Source organism: Arachis hypogaea, chromosome 18 (assembly GCF_003086295.3).
Source record: "Arachis hypogaea cultivar Tifrunner chromosome 18, arahy.Tifrunner.gnm2.J5K5, whole genome shotgun sequence".
NCBI classification, from domain to species: Eukaryota; Viridiplantae; Streptophyta; class Magnoliopsida; order Fabales; family Fabaceae; genus Arachis; species Arachis hypogaea.
Window position 1 is genome coordinate 118,285,387 of NC_092053.1, and position 24,048 is coordinate 118,309,434.

The window sequence follows — 24,048 nt, forward strand, 5'->3', positions numbered from 1 at the left end:
TCGGAAGAACAATGAGTTGGGATTTTACAGGAGAAGGTTCAAGATAGAACTTTCAATGCAAGCTATAAGAGAAAGGTTAGATTAAGTCGTGAAGATTAGCTGGCACGCTCTCTCAAAGAGACACTTAGTTGGACGATCCTCTCTTCCAGTTCTCTCTTCAACTCGGTCTTGAACTCTACTGATTCTAATGATGTCTTCACTTGTGGTGCAATCGACACTGATCCAATTTTCGACACTACATCTATGGCAAACTCACGTTCTCTCTAAGGTGGAAATTTTGGTACATCTTCAAGAACGGTCTTGGAAACTCTCTCGTATAGGAATTTCGTCTCACCTCTACTTGTCTCTCGATCAATTAACAACTAAAGGTTAAACTCGCTCTATTCCTTTTTTCGTTGAAATCTTAACGTCACTGAATTTCAAACGGTAACTCTGCGTAGCTCTCAACGGTTCCAATTCCTTAGGTATAATTCACCCAGCGTCCACTTCGTCATTCTGATTCTTATCTTCCAAGAATCTAGCCGCTCATCTAAGTTAGCTAAGTATCGCTCCATCTCAACAACTAATAGTCTTCAACTAACCATCGGCTCGGACTCCACGATCATCAAAACTTGTCGTGCTTCACAAATGGATCATACATATATTAATGATACGCAAGGTAGTTAAAAACTCAACTGCTAGCTTATAGTTACCTCGGGTCTGAAGATCGAATTCGACTGCATCCCGGCGTTTTTTGTGTGGACAGTCTCGAGCTATATGCCCCGGCTTCCTGCACTTGTAACATACACCAAGTTCGGCTCTATGCGGCTCATCTGGAGTAGTCTCTCCATAGCCTTCCTATAACATTGCTGACTTCATAGAGTAACGTTTTGCGAATTGACTTTTTATAACCAATTCAGGAAAATTCGTTAACCTTTACGGACTCACGCAGTTGAAGATGTCTCTTCTAAGCCCTTTCTCATACTGAACACACTTCCACGCCTCATAGTCGGTTAGATTTCCTTAACAAACTCTTGAGAGACGACACAAGTTGTTGAATTCACGGGTATAGTCAGCAACAGACATATTTTCTTGCTTCAGTTGCATTAACTCCAATTCTTTTGCAATGCGAATTGCATGAAAGAAATATTTTCCGTAAAATTCCGTCTTGAATCTACTCCAAGGGATATCTGTTAACTCCATCTGCAAGGTGTGATATAACTCCTGCCACCATTCCTGAGCATCACCTTCCAATATGTAAGTCACTATTTCCACCGACTGTACTTCCGGTATGTGCTGAGTGTATAAAAATATCTCCACATCTTGAAACTACCGATCAGCCTCTAACGCATTGGCATTTCCGTTAAACCGGGGTGGACCACTCTTGAGGAAATCGGTAAGGGTCATGGACCTATAGTATTGATCTATGTTGCTCGTACTAGCACCCGAGCTTCCATCTCGGGGTCATCGCATTGGTTCGGTCCTAGGATTTTCCTACCAGTTACCTCACTCGGATCCGCGAGTCGACATTTGTTCCCTGTTCACACCAAACAATTGATATTAAGGTGATCAGTCTCAATATCTCAAGTTTAGTGCTTAAGAGTCCCAAACGCATGCTCACGAACATGTATGCTACACATATCAGTTAGATATTCTAATAGCACATAAACACATACACAGAGAATGCACAAAAGCACCATCAGTCCGTCCTCAGGCTCTATAGGAACGAACTGCTCTGATACCATAATGTAACACCCTACCATACTTAATCTTATGCTTAAGTCATAAGACTGAGATAGTAAGGTATTACGACCTCTAAAAATAGTAATATACATATATAATAATAGAGAAAAGGATACTTAACTAGGAGCCTTGAAAAATGGATAAAATAAAATCGCAAAATAAAAAGTGCAACGCTCAGGAAAGGATTACTTGCGTGCTAAGAAACCTAATAGGGACATGATATAGATAAGCAAAAGAATAAAGGAAAGCCAAGGAAACAGCATAACTAGCCCCTGACTCAGCCTGCGAAGCTAAGGCTGGCCAGAGGATATATATACACACACACACATAGGTATCCCCAAAATACACCAAAATACCAAAATAAACTCCTATCTCTCCCTCAACCTCTAAGAGGAGCAGCATACATAAGTTACTTGGAGAGTAAGCTAAATACATATATACAATAAGAAACCAAAATACACCAAAGGACTACTTCGCTTCCCAAGATCCAGACGACTAGCGAGGAGCCTCTCGACTTGCATCTGAAAAACAACAATACAATATGGAATGAGAACCGGAGGTTCTCAGTATGGTAAAAGTGCCATGCGTATAATAAATAAGGTCCTGAGAATGCCATAGGCCATCCTAGAACTTCGTTATTCAATTATCCAACTTAATTACTAAACAGAAGCCATAAACAGGGGTAGGTATTCTAAATCTACCTAACTTACTCAATTTCAATCCTAATCTAACACCAAACCATTTCTCCTTTCCCTCCATCCCTCCATCATCCATAATGCAACAGAAACAAGCAACCAAACAAGTTCACGCACAAGTAATGAGAAGATAGTACAAGTAGCAAGTATAACAGGTAGTAGGTGATATAAATCAATTAGGCAAACCCAGGAAATGCATAGCAATCAAAACAAACAAATGCATATGATGCATGCCTGTCTTATGGCTGATGGGCCCATCTGTCGGTTATCCAGCCAACTTGACAAGTCCGAAAATCTTAGATTGTCCCCCGTCACGCATCGCCAAGAGTCTATGCATAGAGTTCACATTCAATCATCATATAAACACTCAATGGGGGATATCCATACCCGGGAATTTATACGTGCCCAGTAATCCTTACGACGTAGGGTCAACAGAGTATCGAGATTTAACCTGGAACACGTGGTGGCGAGCCACAGTTTTTACCCAGAAAAACTCGTATCTCAGATATCATCATTCATAAGCCATTTCATAGTCATATTCATTATTTAATCATTCATCAAGCCATGGCATGTTAACTCCTTTTATTAACAACTTCCCTTTCACGTTTTTCATCATCATTTCCTTACATTCGTTCTTTATAGCCATAGCAACATGTATTCATTTAGCTTTCACATCATTCCCTTATAATTCATCACATTTACCCTTTCTGGGTCCTGCCCAAACCATTTATCAAACTCTTCTCAACCTCTTTAATATCGAATAATCTTAAAATTAACCCAACTCTAATATTAAATCAAGCACATAATACGAAGATTAATCTTTGACTTCTCGGACCCATGACTATCACTAAGATATTCTCGACACTCTATTTTATTTTCTATTTTTAATATAACAAATAAACTCAGAATTGGGAAAAATTTATGTCCAGACGTTCATCTCGGAATAAGCTTTCTAACAAACAAAAAATCACAATTTTCTATCTTAACTAGACTCAGAAACAGAGGAGAAACACTGACTGCTCTGCAGTGCTTAGAAACCAAAAAATAGCAGCATCATACGATATCTAAAATTCCATATAAAATTCAAATTAAATCCAATAGCCTTAAAAATTAATATGGTTCAACTTAACATATCCAGGTTTCTTTTCCTATTTGTTTCAGGTCAAAACCGGTTTTAATGAAGGAGTTATGTAACTTGGAAGTTGAGTAACTTTCTGCAGAATTCTATTTTAAAAGCCAATGAACATGTCCTCTTCCAAGTCCCATAACTCAGTCATTAAAACATGGACAGCCCTGAAATTTAAATTAAAACTGCTAAGCATAATTTATTTTCACTTCCAATTGCTTGTACCTGAATATCCATCCAAAATCAGAAGTTATAAACTCTCAAATTTGCTGATCTAAGAAAACAGAATCTGGCTTTTATTGTATACCGCATCGTATTTCAAAAATTCATATCTTTAAAACCACAAGTCCAACCATTCTGAAATTTTACGAGTTAAAACAATAGGACTAAAGCTTTATTTAAAATTGGTTTTATTTCAAAATTCATTTTAAAACATTCGCAGCAGAGCCAACAAGTTACTGCTATTCTAAAAATTATGCAGTAAAAATCAGATTCCACAACTACAATTTGAAAATTCACCATAAATCATATATTTAACAAAAAGATCCCAAATTCTCCGGTTCATTTTCAAATATTCCAAGGTTTAACCAGGACTTGGTTCCATGCAATTCTGATCATCACAGCATTAGTTACAGCATATGCAATACCACCACAACACAACTCTACATCCTTATTAACAAACACCAACCATAATCCATCATAAATAAATACAAGAGCATACCATTAATAACTTCCACACCTCATAATTACAATATATAGCCACCAACAAATCTATTCTAATAACATTACAAGGCTAATCATTAAATACAACTAACAATTCAACTTATCCTATGGTTCCTCTAACCTAAGTTTTCACAACACCGTAAATATTAAATGTGCGAAACTTAAACCATACCTTGGCCGATCACTTAGTTTCACCCAAGGCAGCCTCACAACATAAATCACAGCCCCTCCAAGCTTAATTAAAATAGCCCCAAAACAAGTCTTGATCACCAATAAGCCTCCAAGTACTCCCAACTCAAACCCAATGCATATATATATATAACTCAATTCACCCCTAATTCACATATATATCCAAATTCATATTTTTTATCAATAAATCAAAAATTGACTAGGGTTTAGGTTGTTCTTATCGTATCCATTGATGATTTGAGTGCAACCCAACAATTATCCAATTTTAGTTTGCACCTAAACCACCAAAATTATCAAAATCACTCAAAACCTCAATAATTTTCGTGTATAAAAGGGGCACAGAGAACTGGGAATGAATTGGTGAGAATTTTACCACTTTGTTCAGATATAATTGAAAAGGACTTCAAGACGAACGCATGGCCGCAAACGGCTCGTCAATCGGAGCTCAAACGAGGAAGATACGGTGGATCAAAGATGGTGAGGGTTTGAGAGCTTCTCCTCCCTTCCCCAAATCTGTTTGTATCGTTGCATGCAAATGGGGAAGAAGGAGCTGCTGTTTAGTTTAAATGTTTGGGTCCGGTTGGACCCACGGGTCCGGTTTGGGTCCCGGTTCAACCGGTTCGGCCCTTCTGGTCCGATTTTCGGCCAAAATTTTGAAATTGATATCAAAATTCTCGTTTCGACGAGCTCTATCCTATTTTGATATTAGTTTTGTATTTTTAGCTTTCCTAATTAAAATTTAAATTATTGACTAATTATTTACCGATTTTAGCGGGGTTTACATTACGACTTAAGCGTAAAACTTAGTGTGGTAGGGTGTTATAACTACTGCATGAAATTGAGTCTTTACGAAAGCAACAAAGTTCCTAACTAATTGAGAAGCTTCTGCTTTAGTTTTCATGAAAAGAATCCAGGTAAATCTGGAATGATCGTCTACAATTGTTAAAAAGTAACGTTTACCAAGGAATGTGGGAATTGAGACAGGTCCCCAAATATCAACATGTATTAGCTCAAGGACAGTTGCTACAACAGTAGAGCTATCAGTAAAAGGCAGTCTTTTTTGCTTGCCAAGATGACATGAGTGACAAGGCTCATGACTTATTTTACAATCAATGAAATCAAAATATTTTTGTAATGCAACTAGCCTATCATGAGATGGATGTCCTAATCTTTTGTGCCATAAGTGTTGTGAATTAGTGCTACTAGAAACCATTGTGATGTGGGGGAGAGCCTAAATTTCTTTATTCAGAAGATACAAACTATCAACATTGCTACCTGCACCAATCATCCTCAAAGTGTGCAGATCCTGTATCTCACAATTCTTATCAGTAAAGCTCATTTTGCAATGCAAGGATGCGGTTAACCTGGAAACAGATATGAGTTTGAAATTAAAGGTGATGATGAACAAAGCATTGGTGAGATATAGATTGTCAGAAAATACAATGGTTCCCATAATGCAGCTAGTAGTGAGGGCACCATTGGGTAATCTAACAATAATGGGATCTATTTTAAAGTGATTTTAAAAAGGTTTAATTATTCTGTTGGTCCCTATAGTTTCGAAAAATTTTCAATTAGGTCCCTATACTTTTTTTCTTTTTAATTGGGTCCCTGCACCAAATTTTTTTTCAATTAAGTCCCTCTTAGTAGTAATTGGCTTAATTTATAGGGACCCAACTAAAAAAAAAAAGAATTGGTACAGGGACCTAAATAAAAGAAAAAAAGGTGTAGGGACCCAATTAAAAAAAATTTTGGTGCAAGGACTCAATTAAAAGAAAAAAAATTATAGGGACCTAATTGAAAATTTTGCGAAACTATAGAGACTAGCAGAGTAATTAAACCTTTTAAAAATCTGCCAGGGTATAAGACCCGTGTTCCGTGGCTCCAGTGTCTATGACCCATGGCTTGTGTTTTTGGGTGGAAATGTTTAGAGCCTTGATATGAGAATTAAAATGAAAATATGAACCATTCTACCTTGATGAGGAGAAGGAGTGATTTTGGTTGAAACTTGGCTAACGCTATGAGCATGGTGTGCATCTTGCCTGCTGAGCAATGCTAGAAGTGCCTCTCATTGTTCTGGAGTGAATTCATTGATGGTGGTTTCACTTCTAACCATCTGGTGATCACTAAGATCATCATTATCACCCTCAGTGTTGTCAATGGCTGACATACAATTGAGGACAGGGCTCTTGTTGTCAAAACGAGATTTGAAATTAGGTGGATAACCATGCTTTTTGTAACAATTGTCCACAGTATGCCCAGATTTTCCAGAGTGGGTGCATTGCATTTTATTTCGGCTACCTTGTCCTTTTCCAACCTAAGTCTTCCCTCTTTTTCCCTGACCTTTCCCTCCACTCTGTGAGGAACCTGTGATGCTCGAACAAGAAGCAACATTGGCCAAACTCTTGACCTCTAAATCATTGTCCAAGCTGAAGAGTTACCTTTCTTGCTGAGTGATCATGGACAAGATCTTATTCACAATAGGCAGTTCATCCATCAACATGACTTGTGACTTAACAGTGGAGTATTATTCACCAAGGCCACGGAGGAATTTCGTGACTCTGTCTTCCTCTCTGTGCATTCGAACAGTCCCTAGTCCACAATCATATTTCACACAATCACAGGTGGGAACAGATCTGAAATTATCAATTTCTTCCCAAAGGTTCTTCAGTTTGGCAAAGTAAGCAGTAACATTCATATCACCATGCTTAAGTGCATATACCTCTTCATTCAACTCAGCTACTCTGAAACGATCACCCTGATAATCGAGGTGCTTGAGATCATTCCACAATCCGTAACCTACGTTGTTCTAAAGAACGCTTTGATAGATGTCTGGGCTCAGGAAAAGATTTATCCAAGCTACAACATATGTATTGCATCGCTGCCATGCCTTGAAATTCGGATCGGTTTTTTTTTTGTTTCAATATGGCGCCGTCAACAAATTCCAATTTGTTTTTCGAAGTGAGAGCAATGACCATGGCCTTGCTCCACGCGCTGTAGTTTGCACCATTAAGGGTAACATTGGTGATAGGTATACCTGGATTTTCAGATGGAAGAATGTAGTAAGGGCTTGCCAGATCTTGATTTGAATTGGTTTGCTTGTTGATGTGACTCTGAATCTGTGCTACTTGATTGAAGAACGCAGCAAATTGATGTATGTCCATGGTAGGAGTGGCTCCTCCTAATCCAATACTTGAATTCGCCTCCATAGGCTTCAAATCTGAGAAATTTCGAATTTGAGAGTCGAAATCACAACTTTTCTCTCTCAACCTCATTGATCGGAAACTCGTTATTCCACACTATTGAAAAATCAGTGAAACAACAGAGCTCTCATCAAACTTTGTGGTATGAGTTCAAGAGAGAAAAAGAAAGAAAACAGATTAGAAAATTTCGAAGAAAAGGGAAAAATGTAAAGATCGAGAAAATTGAGCAAAAGGAAGGTTCATGAACACTGCGTGAACATTGACGCTGGATTCTTCATTATTCTCTGAATGCGATCGATAATGCGCGAATCAGAGAACAAGTCACTCTTTCTTCAATCAGAGTCTCCATGTTCCTCCATCCAGGCTCACCGCACCATGTGAAAATTTGATGTGTGAGTGGAGAAGAACACACTAGAGAAACTAAGATGAAAGTAAGTGATAAACTTGCATTAATGAAGAATCACACTAATTACAATACTAATGACAACTATATATATGGCTATACTATTCTAACTAACTTTGTACAGCTCAACAAAGCTAACGATAACAAACCTCAACAAACTGCCTAACTAAAGCAAGGGAGTACTAAGGGACTACTACTTCTAACTTTCTATTAAATAATTAATCAGCAACCATTATAATCAAGTAACACTAATTGTACAAAATTTATACATGTAGACTAGTAAAACCTAAATACACAAAGGTGGGCGCTATTCTCTCTATTCACTTAAGGATTAAAATTTTCAGTACATTATCTAACACTTTATACACTTGCACATTTTAATTTTATATTTTTGCTAAAGATTTTTTTTTTCAACTAATAAACAGTTAACATTTGTGAGGTGAAAATTTTTTATATGGATTGATGAATGGTAATTTTTCCAAGATGGGCCAGCATAGTTAATTACATGGATATGTAAAAGGCCTTCTAATAGGTTGTGAAAAGCCCTTTTTTTCAGATTATGAAAAATAGTTGTTTTTTTTTTCATTCTTATTTCTTTTCGTAGGTTGTGAAAAAAATCTTTTCTTCGCTGTATATAAACAGTTGTTCCAACTTTTTTTTTCTAAATTTTTGCATATTGTAATAAGCAAACATTTTTATATAATTGTAAATCGCTTCAGTCACTCATATTAGCATACTACACTAATTTTAAATCTATATAAAAATTAAATTCTGCATTTGTAAAGCCATATGATATTTTACTTTGCTTTTTTTCCATTTTCAATCTCGTGGTGCTGAGGGCGATCATTTTGGTTTTTTCTTGTATCGTCTAAAATTCAAAAAATATAGTATTGAGACATGAGTCCTAATACAACAATTTATGACAAAATAGTGTTGATAATTAATATAAAAATATTATTTGTACATTAAAATCAGTTATTAATATAAAATACATATTAGAATATAAAAGACATATTGAAAATGAATTACCTAATACATGTATATATATAAATATATAATGATAAATTTTCATAGCCAATTTTGATATAGATATAACATGATTTTAATTGATAAGGTTAGCCATTATCAAGTTGAGCAAAATGGTACAAGCTAAGGCCAGCAACGAAAGCAACAAGAAATTTCTTATTCCTCACACATGAATAATGTAGTGATGTTGAAGATGACATTCACAACAGAGGTGAAAAAGTTAAAACATATGAAAAAGAAACAAGTGTCATGCTGACGGCATATGATCTAACTTTTCTACAACAAAAAGGGTTTTTGCAATGGTCGAAAACCATTGCCATAGATCAGAAAACCGTTCTTAAAACTTTAGGCAACACTTTAGTAACGATTTTTGACCTGTGATATATGTGGCTGTTATCAATGTTCATAGGCAACCGTTTTTTCTCTAAGGCAACGACAACCAAAAATCGTTGCCAGAGTTACTAGCATAGACAATAATTTTGACAACCATTTTTAAAGAATGGTTTAGAACCGTTACTGGATAGGCAACGGTTTAGAACCGTTCTCTTTCATGATGTAACGCTTTGAAACCATAACTGGATAGGCAATGGTTATAAGCTGTTGTAGTTTTGTTATTCACAAAGACAACGATTTAAAAGCGTTGCCTTTGTTATTTTTTTTGCAACGGTTTTAATACCATTGCCATTTTGTAGCCGTCTTTGATAACGGTTTTAACACCATTGCCTTTTATGACTTTTGACAATGTTTTTTTTGTAATGATATAATTCTTTAATTACAATAGTTTTCTCACGTTGCATTGAAATTAGTTTCAACTATTTTTTTAATTTAGTATCAATAAATAAGCTTAACTATTTGAATCAAATTACTAATGAAAACTAATTGAAAATTTACCATCAAATTTGATTTATAAAGTATTATGTAAGATCTACAATCACATTGTATCATCATTGCAAAATACCATAATACTAGTCTAAGCCATAACTACTTCAAATTATATCATCATTATTTTTTAAAATATAATAGCAAGGCATAATCTTCAGTGAAAAATACTAATTCATTTTGAACATGACAATGCTGGAACTTAAAAATTATTACAGACAAATTTTTGTGTCATTGAAGTTTGACTAAAGAAAAATATACATAATAAAGAAAAGTAGCACTCATTGCTTTGCATCATTTTACAACTTAAAATGCACCAAACTAAATTTAAATCCAAATCAGAATCAATTAATTCATTGTTTGCACACTCAAAAAACTTCAAAGTTTAAAATTTATACACGTTGACACTAGCCAAGCCATCACCGACTAATAACTTGAAGTAGCAAGTAGTATTCTCAATCAACATGTAACTGCTAAAGTAACTAAAAGAACATTGATTAGCATTAAACAAAATGCAAACTACAAGAAGCATAGAAGAGAAATATGTAACACAAAGCATACCACAACTTTGATCTTAGAAACGTTGTTTGCAATCTCTTTATCTGTTGAGAAACTCCAAAGGACTTGGCTCTCAGACAAGCCGCGGAATTTGTTTCCAAGTCTGCTGCCATCGAGAATGTCCTCAGTCGAATCATCAAACAAATTTTGTCCCTGAATATTACCATAATTTAAACACTCATTTTGTGAAATATTAAGACATCCATTGAGAGAATCATCTCGGAATTCCCAGCCACTTTACATGCTAACAAAATAAACCAACCATCAATTAAGAAACAACCATTAACATTAACATTATGCTCAATAAAACAACTTAGCTTAATTTCAAACTAAATTGAATTAAAACAAAACTTCTATGCTTAACTTTTTCCACAAAGAGAACATGTTCAACTAAATGACTCTTTGATTTATAACAGAAAATAAGTTTAATCCAAACACACACCATAACCGAACCTCAACGGATGAGGTGGGGGGTGGCGCAGTGGATGCAAGCAGAGAGGAGAGCACGGAACAGCAGCGGATGACAGAGTAGGAACCGATGACGAAGCAGAACTATTTTTTCATAACATTGCTCAGAACAAAATCTCATTAAAGAAAAAAATTCATTCAACAAAGTAACTAATGGTAGAACAAACCAACATCATCATAGCAACAATCAACAATCAACAAAATTCATAATAAGCGAAACCAATTCATAAACCAAACAAAATGAAATCATGGAGTTCTTCCCAAAAGATTTTACCATAATAGAACAGGACAATTGTGATGCATTACTCTTTTCAAATAGCGATGACCAACTTCCAATAATTTTATAGTAGCAGCACCCTAAAACATATAATGATTAATTTACAAGGATCAAGGAAAAAAGATATAACTATACAGAGAAAATAGGAAAAAAATAAGGAACAATGAATGAAACTTACCACATTTTTCACCTCTATCCGCCATTCACAGCAACATCATTAATCAATTACTCACTTAAACAAAATATAACTCAATAGCTAAATAACTAAAAACAAACATACCTGATGCTTATTGATGCACCGAGCAGCGATGGACGATCGTGACCCACGAACGAAGGCGAGAAGCGCAGAGAAAAAGAGCAGAGAAGAGCATAGCAGAAAATGGCGAGCAGTGACAGACAATGGCACGATGACGAGAGAGCACAGAGCCACAGAGACACGACGACGCAGGCAGGCGACTCACAAATGCAGGCGACGATGCAACGACGGAGACACAGAGGAGCAGTGACACGAGGCAGAGTTGCCGAAAATTGTGAGTGTGAGAGAATCTGCCTCTATAGAGGCTGAGTTAGAGAGGGTTCTTCACTTCTTCACTTCGAGCTCGAGGGATAAGAAGGGAGGGAATGCTTCGCTTCTTCGATGAACCTAAGATTAGTTACTAGTTAGGTTTTTTTTAAGCGTCAAAATGACGTCGTTTTTAGGGAAGGGGGTTAAAAAATATTTTTTTAAAATTTTTGAAATAATTTTTATAGTTACAAAAAATACTTGTATTTTATGACAAACAAATAACTTGTTACAAACAATATTTAATTTCGTGACAAACTGATTTTTTGTTACAAAATAATTGGAGTTTTTGAAACAAAAGGATATTTTATTACAAAATATTTTGAATTTTTGCAGCAATTTCATCTTTTGTTACAAAATATTATAAAATTTTGTAACAAAACACTGGCTCATTACAAAATCTAATATAATTTGTAACAAAAAAGTTAGGTTGTTACAAAATATTGTTATTCTATAACAATCACTAATTCTTGTTACAAAAAATCAATTTTTTGTAATAATTTCACATTTGACACAAAATATTTGTTACAAATACTCCATTTGCTTGTAGTGTTAGTAGAGGGAGGGAGAAAGATCATCTCTGTATTTTGTTCTGAAGGAAAGTTGCTGAAATTTTTTTTGAAGTGTTAAAAAAATATTATATTAAATTTTAGAGCAGGAATTAAACCAAAAATATATAACATTTGTTATAAATTTATTTTAAATTTATTTCTTCTATAAATAACATTTGTGATATATTTATAACAATAATTTTTTAGTGTTCTACAAATTTAGTATTTATAGAGAAAAATGTTTAAATTTGTATGATTATTTATAACTATTTTTATATGTATCTTTTAATTTGTATAATAATTTAAATAATATTAAAAAATTATTGTTTGATAAAAAATTGTTGTAATGGTTATAAAATTGTTCTTTAAAATAATTAAAGAGAATAGTTTTATTTTGTTGCTATAACGTAATAAAAATTTGAACTTCAACAGCAACATTGTAAAAATTGTTGTCTAAGACCATCTAATAGAACAGTTTTAAAGTGTAGTAGCATTTTGGTAATGTTTTTTATGCATTTTTTTTTTGTACAATTATTTAAATAACATTAAAAAATAGTTGCTTAAAAATAAATCATGATAACACTTATAAAACCGTTCTTTAAAATAGTCAAATAAAATAATTTTAATTTGTTGTTATAAAATAATGAAAAATTGAATTCAAATATAACACTGTAAAAAACCGTTATCTAAAATTATCTAAAAAAACGACTTTAAGATGTTGTAAAATTTGACATTACTAAAACTCATATTTATTGTAGATCTTCTCATTATAAAAAGGCCTTCACTCTCCTCATCTTTCTTCACCACACATAAGCCTCTCACAAATTATTATCCAATTAATGCAGAAAAAAGTTTTTTTTGAGTAGTGTTTTTAAATTGATTCTATAGATATTTTATTCTTTTTAAAATCACATTCAAATATTAATTTAGAATATAATTAAATAATTTTAAACATAAAGGGATATTTTATTCTTTTTAATACTAATCTTAAAATATTATTTTTTAAAAATATTAAAAAATTCCTTAACCCTTTTCCAAAAATTAATTAAAAGAATATTTTAGTCTTGTTTTTTATTAATTTGAAATGTATTTTAATATTAAAGAACATATTATGTATTTTTAAAATAAAAATAAAAAATATTTTGATATGAATTATATAATTCACATGTCAGTTTCTCATTAAGTCATATATTTATTATACCAATACATTTTTATTTCTGCCTGTAGGAGCAACAGGGAAATACCTATTATCTATCTTATGAAAACAGCAATTTACTTGAACAAAAATATATAATAAACTTGCACGAAGATTCATCTAGTTGAAACGTATGGAAAATGCTGCACTATTTATTAAATCCACAATCTCACTTGTTCTTCAACGAACAAATATTACAAGGACACTTTCCACAGTTACAAGCTGCAACAAAAAAATATGAAAACGATAAATCTCATAACTCTAGTCTTCACAAGCATAATAGTTTTATCAATACAGCATCGCTTAATTAAGAAAGAATTGAAATAATTAAGTCAAGGAACAAATATGCAAAGTTCCGAAAATCAAATCAGTATAACGGTTAAAAAATTTAGAAATTTAACCGAAATTCAGCTAGAGTAGTTGAATTGAAATAATAAAATTATATATATATATATATATATATATATATATATATATATATATATTTTAAGAAGTTAATTTTAAGACTAACTTTTGGTTTTATTGGATTAAACACAAATGATCTTTGATAAAAGGTTGCGTTCAGGAGCTTGCAAAGGGAGAACTCATACACAGAGAAGAAGCAGAGAGCTACGAACGTGGAGAGAAAAGTTGCTCTCTTGTATTCACATTTCTATAATGATGAATCTCACTTCTCTAATTAGTTACATATAGATTTATATATACAGTGTCTTGTGACTACAAATATCTACAAGGCTTAAATTAATCTCTAGCTAACTAGTGTCATGTTGGCATTCTCCTAACAAACTTCAAAACTATCTAACTAACATGTTTATCATGTTGATTCCTAACTAACTGTGTATCGATAACCATCATGAGCTCGACTTCCTTCTATCAGCCTCCCTCAAGCTTGGAATATGGATGTCATGCATTCCAAGCTTGCAATGAATCTTTGCTAATGGCCCTGGTGCCAAGCTCTTGGTGAGAATATCGGCGACCTGTTCAGAGGAAGGGATTGGTAACAACTTCAAAGAACCACCATGCACTCGATCTCGAATGGTGTGGCAGTTGATTTTGATGTGCTTGGTACGCTCGTGAAAAACTGGGTTCGAAGCAATATGAATCGCTGATTGATTGTCACAGAACAAGGTAGTCGGCCTACGTAAGGGGACTTGCAAATCTCTGAGAATGTACATGAGCCATCTCCCTTAGCATGTCGCCAGCGCCAATGCGCGATATTCTGCCTCCGCAGAAGAACGCGCCACTGTAAGCTGTTTCTAACTCTTCCATGAGACAATAGAGGAACCCAAGAAGAAACAAAATCCAGATACCGAATGCCTTGTATCAGGGCATGGTCCCCAATCAGAATTAGATTAGCCAGTAAGGCATAAGTCAGAGGTGGTGGAGAACAAAATTCCTCTTGTTGGAGCACCTTTGATATACTTCAAGATGTGCAACCCAGCCTTGCAATGCACGTTCGTGGCACAGTCCAGATATTGGCTGAGCTTGTTAACAACGAAGCTAATATCTGGACGAGTATTCGTCAAGTAAAACAGCCTCCCTATAAGCCTGCGATAGGGAGTCAAGTCAGACAAGGGTAAACCAACATACTTTGACAGGGGAGCAGTGTAATTCATCGGGGTGGAGGTAGGCTTGGTATTCAGAAGGCCAAACTCATCAAAGAGATCAATTGCATACTTACGTTGGTAGAGAAGGATGTCCTGGCTACTCCTTGCAACTTCAAACCCAAGGAAGTATTTGAGAATCTCCCAGATCCTTGATTTTAAACTTGGCATCCAATAGGGCTTTCACTCTTTCAATTTCTTTCATGTCATTTCCAGCTAGAACAAGATCATCAACATACACCAAAAGGGCAATGAAGGCAGTGGAGCTACTTCTGGTGAATAGAGAGTGATCAGCTCGCGATTGGGTGTGCCTTCAATACTGAGCACAAATTATGATTCCACTGTCGACTGGCCTACTTAAGACCATAGAGAGAATGCTCAAGTTTGTACACACTGTTTGGAGGTGCGGAGAGACCGGGGGGAAGCTTTATGTAAACAGTCTCAGAAAGATCCCCATATAGAAATGTCGTGTTCACATTGAGTTAGTGAAGAAACCAACCCTTCTGAGTTGCGAGAGCCAGCAGAACTCAAAATGTGGACATTTTCACTACAGGAAAAAATGTATCAAAGTAGTCAAATCTAGCTAATTGAGTATAGCCCTTGGCCACCAATCTAGCCTTGTGGTATTCTACCGAGCCGTCTGGCTTGAGTTTGGTCTTGAAGACCCACTTGCACCCAACGGCACGCTTACCCTTTGGAAGAGTGGTAATTACCCGGGTTTTGTTAGTTTCGAGGGCCAAAAGTTCATTCCTAATTGACTGGCGCCAACAATCATGCTGAATAGCTTGCTCAAAATTTTGAGGTTCAATGAGGTTGTCGATGGCGGTAGAAAGGGCTTTGTGAGACAGAGAGAGATGTTCATATGAAATGAATTGAGAGATAGGATGCTGTGAAAATGAGGATGATGAGGCACCAGAAGAAGAATCTAATTCACATAGAACCTGCATACATTGAAAATCTGCTAAACGTACAGGTGGTTTTCTAATCCTATTTGAGCGCCTAAGATGTTGGTCTATATGAGGTTGTTCTAAAGCTACATGATCATGTGATGGTGAGTTAGATGGGGGGCTTGAAGCCAATGCTGGCATGTTATGCTCTGCATGCAAGTGTGGAGAATGCAAGGGTGACGCCTGCTAATCTAAGGATGCATGAGTAGGGTGATGTGCTTGTGTGCTTAAGGGTATGTGTAAAGGAACTGGCAACATTTGAGGCATAATAGATGAGGATTGTGCATATGTATGATGTGCTAAATCATTATGATAGAATGGCAAGGTATCCAAAATAGATGCACCATGTGAATCATTAAAAGCGTTGGATTGGTGAAAAGGAAAAATGTCCTCATAGAAGATGACATCTCTTAAAAGAAATACCTCTTTTGAGTATAGATCCATCAATAAAAAACCTTTAGTATTCATTTTGAAACCCAAAAAAATAGCCTTTCTTGCTCTCTTTTCTAATTTCTTTATGTGAGCACTTAGGGTGGAAGCAAAGGCCAAACACCCAAATGTTCAAAAATAAGAGATGTCAGGTAAAGAGTGGAACATTTCTTGAAAGGGGCTTGATGCATTTATAGAGCTAGAAAAAACACGGTTCAAGATATGTATGGCATGAGATATAGCAAAAGTCCAAAGATGATGAGGCAAATGGCTTTGAAAAACAAGCGCTCTAGCCATATTCAACATATCTTGATGCTTGCGCCCCACGACTCCATTTTGTTGTGGATTTTCCGCACAAGTAGTTTGATGAATAATTCCTTTTGATTCATAAAAAGTGTGTAGTAGGAACTCTTTGCCATTATCACTTCTTATGCATTTTATTCGTTTTTGAAATTGTGTATCAATTAATTGTACAAAAATGGAAACTAAATACGTTACTTCAGCTTTTCTCTTCATGAAATATTCCCAGGTGAATCTGCCTTGTCATCCACAATGGATAAGAAATATTTATGGCCTTGACTAGAAGTAACAGCTAATGGTCCCCAAATGTCCATGTGGATGATATCAAAACAAGAAGTGGATTTTGTTTTGCTAAGAAGGAAAGAAAGACGCTTTTGCTTAGCAAAATGATAGGGTTCACAAAGGACATGTTTCATTTGGCTCTGAAGAAAATCATAGTGCTTTTGCATAGCTTCTATTCTATTATTAGTAATATGTCCTAGTCTACTATGCTATAGGGCTGCCAAATCTAACTTATTTACAACATTATTGACACAATATTCTTTATTGACTAATTGAGATTACTGTGAGAGTGAGTGCAGTGTATGCATGTAGGCAGAATCCAAGATATACAAGCCTAAAGTTAGTTCAGCAGTGCCAATTATCCTTAAGCTCATCTTGTCTTAGATCTCACCATTCAAATCATTAAATGTAAATTGGCATAAAAAGGATGTAGTAGCTTTTGAAATGGAGATGAGGTTGAAAGTAAAAGATGGAACATATAGAATGTTTTAAAGTTGAAATTCGATTGAAAAATTAATTGTCCCGCTAATGGCAGTGACAATTCTTGATCCATCTAGCAATTGAAGTGTGATTGGATTTACTCTTTGAAAACTAGTGAACAAGTTTAAAGAACAAGCCACATGTGCCGTGGTACCTGTGTCGAGAATCCAATCTGTGCACTTCAATTTATGTTTGGAGATAGATAGAATTTTGTATATACCTTTAGATGGGGCATGGACTTTAGTAGCCAGATTGATGTTTTGAGCAGGCTTGCCACCATGGTTGTGGAATAACTCAATTAAAGCTTGTTTTTATTCTTTCGTAAACAAGTAGTCTAAGCTCTCACTATCTTCCAAATGAGGCTCACTGATCTTTTGCAAATCTTCATCAGTGTTCACATTATTGATGGTTTTTAAGTCAAAACTATACTTGCAGTGAGGAGAAAACCCATGCTTATGGTAGCATGTGTCAACTAAATTGTCCAGTCCTCTCACAGTGAGAGCACTTCCTCAATTGACCACGTCCATTAGTGCCTCTCCCCCAGTTGGAGCGCCCTCTGCCCCTGCCACGTGAGTCATCTTGCCTACTTCCACCAAAACGATTGTTGGAGGAGTTGTTGAAGTTCATGGCAGCGTTTATTAGCAGCTTCCCATTATTGTGGCTCGAGCATGTTAGCTGGCGCTCTTGCTGCAACAGTAATGAATAAACATCATTCACATCAGGGAGTGGCTTAATGAGTATGATCTGAGATTTGGCCGTTAAGTAATCATCATTCAATCCTCTCAATAATCGAACAATATGAGTCTGAGACCTATACTTTTTCATAAGCTTAATGCCGCATGAGAATGAATCATCACATTCACATTTTATAATTGGTTGAAATTCATCCAATTCCTCCCATAAGCCTTTGAGTCTTGTAAAATAAGATGTGATGGAGGAATCACCTTGTTTAATAGCAAACATTTTCTCTTCCAATTCTGCAATACTAAACAAATCTCCCTGATAAAATCGGTGCTTAAGATCTTTCCAGAGATAACACGCTACATTGCATGATAGAACACTGTGCAAAATTTTACTACTGATAGATGCATGCAGCTAAGACAAGACCAGATTATTGCACCTATCCCAAGCCTGAAATGAATTGTTAGATCTGTCCAGTTTTGGGAGGGAACCGTCAATAAAACTTAACTTGTTCTTCGATTTCAAGGACAACAAAACTGACTTCGACCAAGAGTGATAGTTTAGAATTGTTAATGGATTCATTGTGAGAGGTATATCTGGATTGTCACTAGGCTGGAGATAAAATGGACTCGAAACATCTTGTAGCAGGTTCGAGCTCATCTTCCCTGCTTGAGCCATTTGATTATGTATCAGTGCCAGCTGAAGATTCATCAATTTTGCCAGTTTTTGAAGATATGAAGCTGAGAATTGTTGATCTTCCTTGTTCGAGTTGCATTGCCTTCTGAGTCGGCCATTACACAGTCTCAAGATCTGTGTTTTACGGGATTCTTCAAGAGGTTTTTGAGATAGATCCAGGATCTTTCACATTTGATCTCGTGATCGGAGCCTCCAAATCTCTATCATTGTGACGATTAGATGAGAAATGGAGTAACTCTCATCAACTCTATCGAATAGTTCAAACGTGAAGGAGAAGAATGGAGGTAAGTAAAGAAAAATTGAAGGAGTAGATCAAGATAAGAAAATGAAGATTGTTTCGAGCAAGAACTTGGATGAACAATTTAATCGCAACAATGGATTCATCATTCGACTTCTTCTTCAGTTACTGCATTTCGAATTCTAGCTTCTTCCACACTCACCGCACCATGATAAAAGGTTGTGTTCAGGAGCTTGCAAAGGGAGAACTCATGCACAAAGAATAAGCAGAGAGCTATGAACGCAGAGAGAGAAACTCTCTTGTATTCACATTTCTATAATGATGAATCTCACTTCTCTAACTAGTTACATATAGGTTTATATATACAGTGTCTTGTGACTACAAATATCTACAAGACTTAAATTAATCTCTAACTAACTAGTGCCATGCTGGTATTCTCCTAACAAACTCCAAAACTATCTAACTAACATGTTCATCATGCTGATTCCTAATTAATTGTGTATCGATAAGCATCATGAGCTCGACTTCCTTCTATTAATCTTTAATTTTTTTTAACATGGAAAAAAATGGAGCTACTCCATTTACATAATCAACTTATCGTACGAAATTCAATAACAAGCAAAGTGCATTTGCCCAGAAAATAATACTTCGTATTGTTTTACTAAGAATTTGTTTGGAAATCATTTAATATGAAAAAAGAATTTTAATTTTAAAAAAAATTATTTTTATTTAAAACTCAATTCTATGATTTTAAATGATTATAATATATTAATAGAATAGAATTCAAATTTAAAGAGTGTGTGACTAGATTTGAAAATCAGACTCTTTTTTGTCTCATTTACTAAAAATAAGAATTAAAATTCTAAAAAAAAAAATTAAATTATTCTTTTTTAGTTGTTCTAAAATAAGAAAAAAAATTTAACACCTAATAAATTTTAATTCTTAGCATTCGAAACAAGCTCTAAGTTATTGCTTACCTTAAACATAAACATATCAAAGGAGTGCAAGGAATCTTTGCTTGATAAATCTACTGAATTGACAGCGTAATTCCAAACGTATAAAACCATAATGACATGTGTCACAACCTAACAAATTAAAAATTACAACAAATTTAAGATATTAATAAATTGAATAAAAGAATTAGAATAAAATGCCTTATTTTCTATAAAAATGGTGTAAACTCCAAATAGTTCTTCGAATTGATATCATTATCATTGAAACTTTTGGAATAGATTAATATACATGGTGAAATTTCATTAGTTTTTCCATGTAAAAATTTGTGAAGAGAGAGGCAAACTATAAACTGAGGTACATTTTTTATTACTACACAGTACACACTAATAATTAATTATAATAATCTATATATGCAAATAAAATATGACATTACCGTAACAATTTTGCTCCATAAAACAGGAGATAATAATGCTCCCATTGTAATAGCAATTCCATAAGCCATTTGAATAAGTGATATACATAGCCAGAATACCTAGAAAAAGATAAATAATGAATACATCTGGATATATAATATGCCAAAACCTCATATTTAGAAAATGCAGGAAAGAAAAATAAATTACTTGCTTAACACCCAAGCGTATTGCCAAAGTTTTCAAGCCTGCTGCCTTGTCTCCTTCAACATCCCCTAAATCCTATTTCTCACCCAAAGTGTTAAATCTTGTGTATAAACACATCCAATAAAAAAGTATTAAAGTTAATGTTTTTTAAGATTATTGTTACATATACAAATATTGTTACATATACAAATATATAATAATCATTACAAATATATCTTATGTATAAGAATATATTTTATTAAAGTTATAGAATTAAAACGTAACTAATTTAAATGCGAATGAAAGAGTTCGTGTAATTAATAAAAAATTAGATAGTTAAAGTATAATTAAGTAAAGCTTATGAATCAAATTATAATTAATTAAAATTTTGAGATTAAACGTAAGATGTAAGTGTAATATTTAGAAATTAAAAGATGTAAAAAGAATTTAAGTAAAGATTGAAGTGACGAGTGTCGTAAAATTTAAGAAAATAACGGTAATTATAATAAATGATATAGAAAGATAATTTAGCAACCTAAACTCTAGAGACTTCATAAAACACTTACGAGAACAAGAAGAGGTTTATAATTGGTTATAGTACTAAAAAAAGATAAAAAATATCAAAAAAAACATTAATACAAGAAAAAAGAGAAATAATATTACCAGAAACGGCTACGTCCTAAAAGACCTAAGTGAGGCAAGTGAAAGAGACTAAGATTGATTATGATTATAAAAGAAATAAAATAGAGAAAGAATAATGACACATGAGAATAAAAGACGAAAAAATGGATATCGAAGGATGCAATTGAGAGAAAGAAATAAAAGAAAAAGAGAAACTAAGAGGAGTTATAGCGATTGAAAACTGATAATTGAAAGGAAACAATTATGGTAAAAGGAACAGAGAAAGGAATTGAAAAGGATTGATAGAAAAGAAAAACTGATATATAAGTGTTGACTTGGCCTTGGGCCGAACACAGGAATGGAGACGCTCGCAAACTGTGTGCTACTTTTTTTTCTTAGTCCTAGAAGTCCTGTAGGCTAAAGTTCATCTATAGTGGATACCATTTGTGTACCTTAGGTTATTGCTCTTGTAGGTCGAATTTCATCTACAAAGAGTTGTTATTCCTATAAGACGAAGTTCACTTACAGGGCACCGTTTCTGTACGCCAAAATTTACCTACAGAGGATTAATATGTTGTGTTTTGGAAAAACCATATCCGACTAAGAATGCTAGATTACGTCGGGAGCGAGTAGAAATCGACTCGTGAGCTCATGATCTGCATTAGGACTAGACATGCACCATACTTATTTGCCGTATATATTCTCTAATGTGCGTTCTGTACGTGCGTGTGATTTTCTTGTTATATTTTATATTCGCTCTTTGTTTATTTTTTTTGTATGTTTTGTTTATTTGCTATTTTCTGTATTTTATGTTTAAATACAGTTATTTGGATAATAATATAGAATTAACAAACTTAATTAACAACCTTGATTTTATTAAGAACCTCCAAGTTTTTACCTTTTTTTTTAAGTTCAAGTACGGTCAGGGATGGATCCAGAAAATTTAATATGAAGGGGCCGAATTTTAGATAAATTATTTTTATTCTATAAAAATAATTAACATATAATTATTAGAGTTAGTTTTTCAAAAGATTTATCAATATATATATAATTATAAATTTTTTTTCATAATTTTATTTTTAATATGATAGTTACATAAAAGAAATATAACAATATCAATAGTACATTATAAAATTATAAAGTACCAATAATTTATAGCGTGTTTAGTTAAAAATTATCACATATCTTATTAATTAAAATTAATTCTTTAAAAAATTTGAAAATAAATGATAAATTATTAATTATTTGGAAGACACAATACCTTTATTGAATAAAGATATAAGATATTTTTATAAAAGTTTTTTTTTTAACAACGTAAATTTAAAATAAAAATAAGTATTTTTTATAAAAAAAGAATATCTAAAGTACATCATGTGATTACCAAAATATAACTACGTAAGTTATTATTAATATAATAATATAAATTTTAAATATGTTAATATAAAATAAATAAATGATTTTTTTAAATAAATATAAAAATTATTATATAAAAACTAATTTGAAAGTTACAAAGACTTGATGGTATGATATTAAATCAGTTAAGTGAAAAATATTAGTGAATTAAACAATTAAGCCATAAATCTATCATATAATAAAAATAATACATATAAAATATTAAATTATATAATATTTTTTATTTTTTTAAATACATATCTCATATATAAATATAGTTTCTAAAATTTTTGGGGGTCGAGGCCACTACTCGCCCCTCTAGGTCCGTCCCTCAGTACGGTTATTTATCCTTTTTTTGTTCTTGAATTTTTTGAGAAAGAGAAAAAAAGAAAAACATAACGAAAAAAAAGAAGAAAGCACGAAAAAAAAAAGAAACGTAGACGAAAGATGCATACGAAAAAGAAAAAAAAAAAAAAGTAGAAAAACAAAAGTGTATATGTAGACATACGTATAATCTGACTTTGTTGGAGTATAAAAATATTTATAGGTCTAATATTTCTGTTGTAGAAAATTTTACCTTTGCTATTGATATTACTGTGTAGAGACAACCTATGACGAAACAACCAACAAGCATAGATCTTGAAAATGTAGCTGCCTTTTTCAACACAAAGGTCTGGGCATCGCATGTATTTGAAACAAAAAATTGCATTAGACTTCATAAAAATTGCATTAATCAAAACTAAATGAAGTAGTCTTTAGAACCCATATTAAAAGCCACTAAAGTTTATGTCATGAACTATTAACACAACCTACAATTTTGGTTAAAGATGTTGTCTATTTAATAATTATGTATTCCAATATTTAATATGTGATAGCAACTTCGAAGTATGAATTCATATTTAAAGGAGCAATTGAATAATGTATTAAAGATTTCATTTTTATGTATTATTAGTATAATTACACAAAATATCGAATAATGTTATCACATTAATAAAAATAATAAAAATGTTACTTGCATATTAAATATTAGTTACTAAATCAGTCACTATATATTTGTGTATAAATATATATATATTTAACTCATTTTTAATATGTATTTTATATTTTAATGTATATTTTATATTAATAGATAATTTTAGTAGTTAATTTTAATATATTTCTAATATATATAATATGGTTATAAAAATAATTACGGTTTAAACCTACTACTTAAATATTTAATTAAACACATTAACTCAACTGCATAATAGTATA

At 33.4% G+C, this 24,048-nt stretch overlaps 1 protein-coding gene across 1 annotated transcript in view; it reads right to left on the reverse strand.

The window, feature by feature from the left end:
* Nucleotides 1-13,754: 13,754 nt before the first annotated feature.
* The window catches only part of LOC112771259 (naringenin 8-dimethylallyltransferase 2, chloroplastic-like), a 47,589-nt gene continuing 37,295 nt past the window's right edge, over nt 13,755-24,048 (reverse strand). Inside the window, exons 9-13 of the mRNA XM_025815941.2 lie at nt 23,372-23,467; nt 20,806-20,877; nt 20,619-20,717; nt 20,209-20,316; nt 13,755-13,796 (exon numbers count right to left, since the gene is read on the reverse strand). Coding sequence (XP_025671726.1) covers nt 13,755-13,796; nt 20,209-20,316; nt 20,619-20,717; nt 20,806-20,877; nt 23,372-23,467 — 417 coding nt within the window. The remainder of the gene's footprint in view (nt 13,797-20,208; nt 20,317-20,618; nt 20,718-20,805; nt 20,878-23,371; nt 23,468-24,048) is intronic.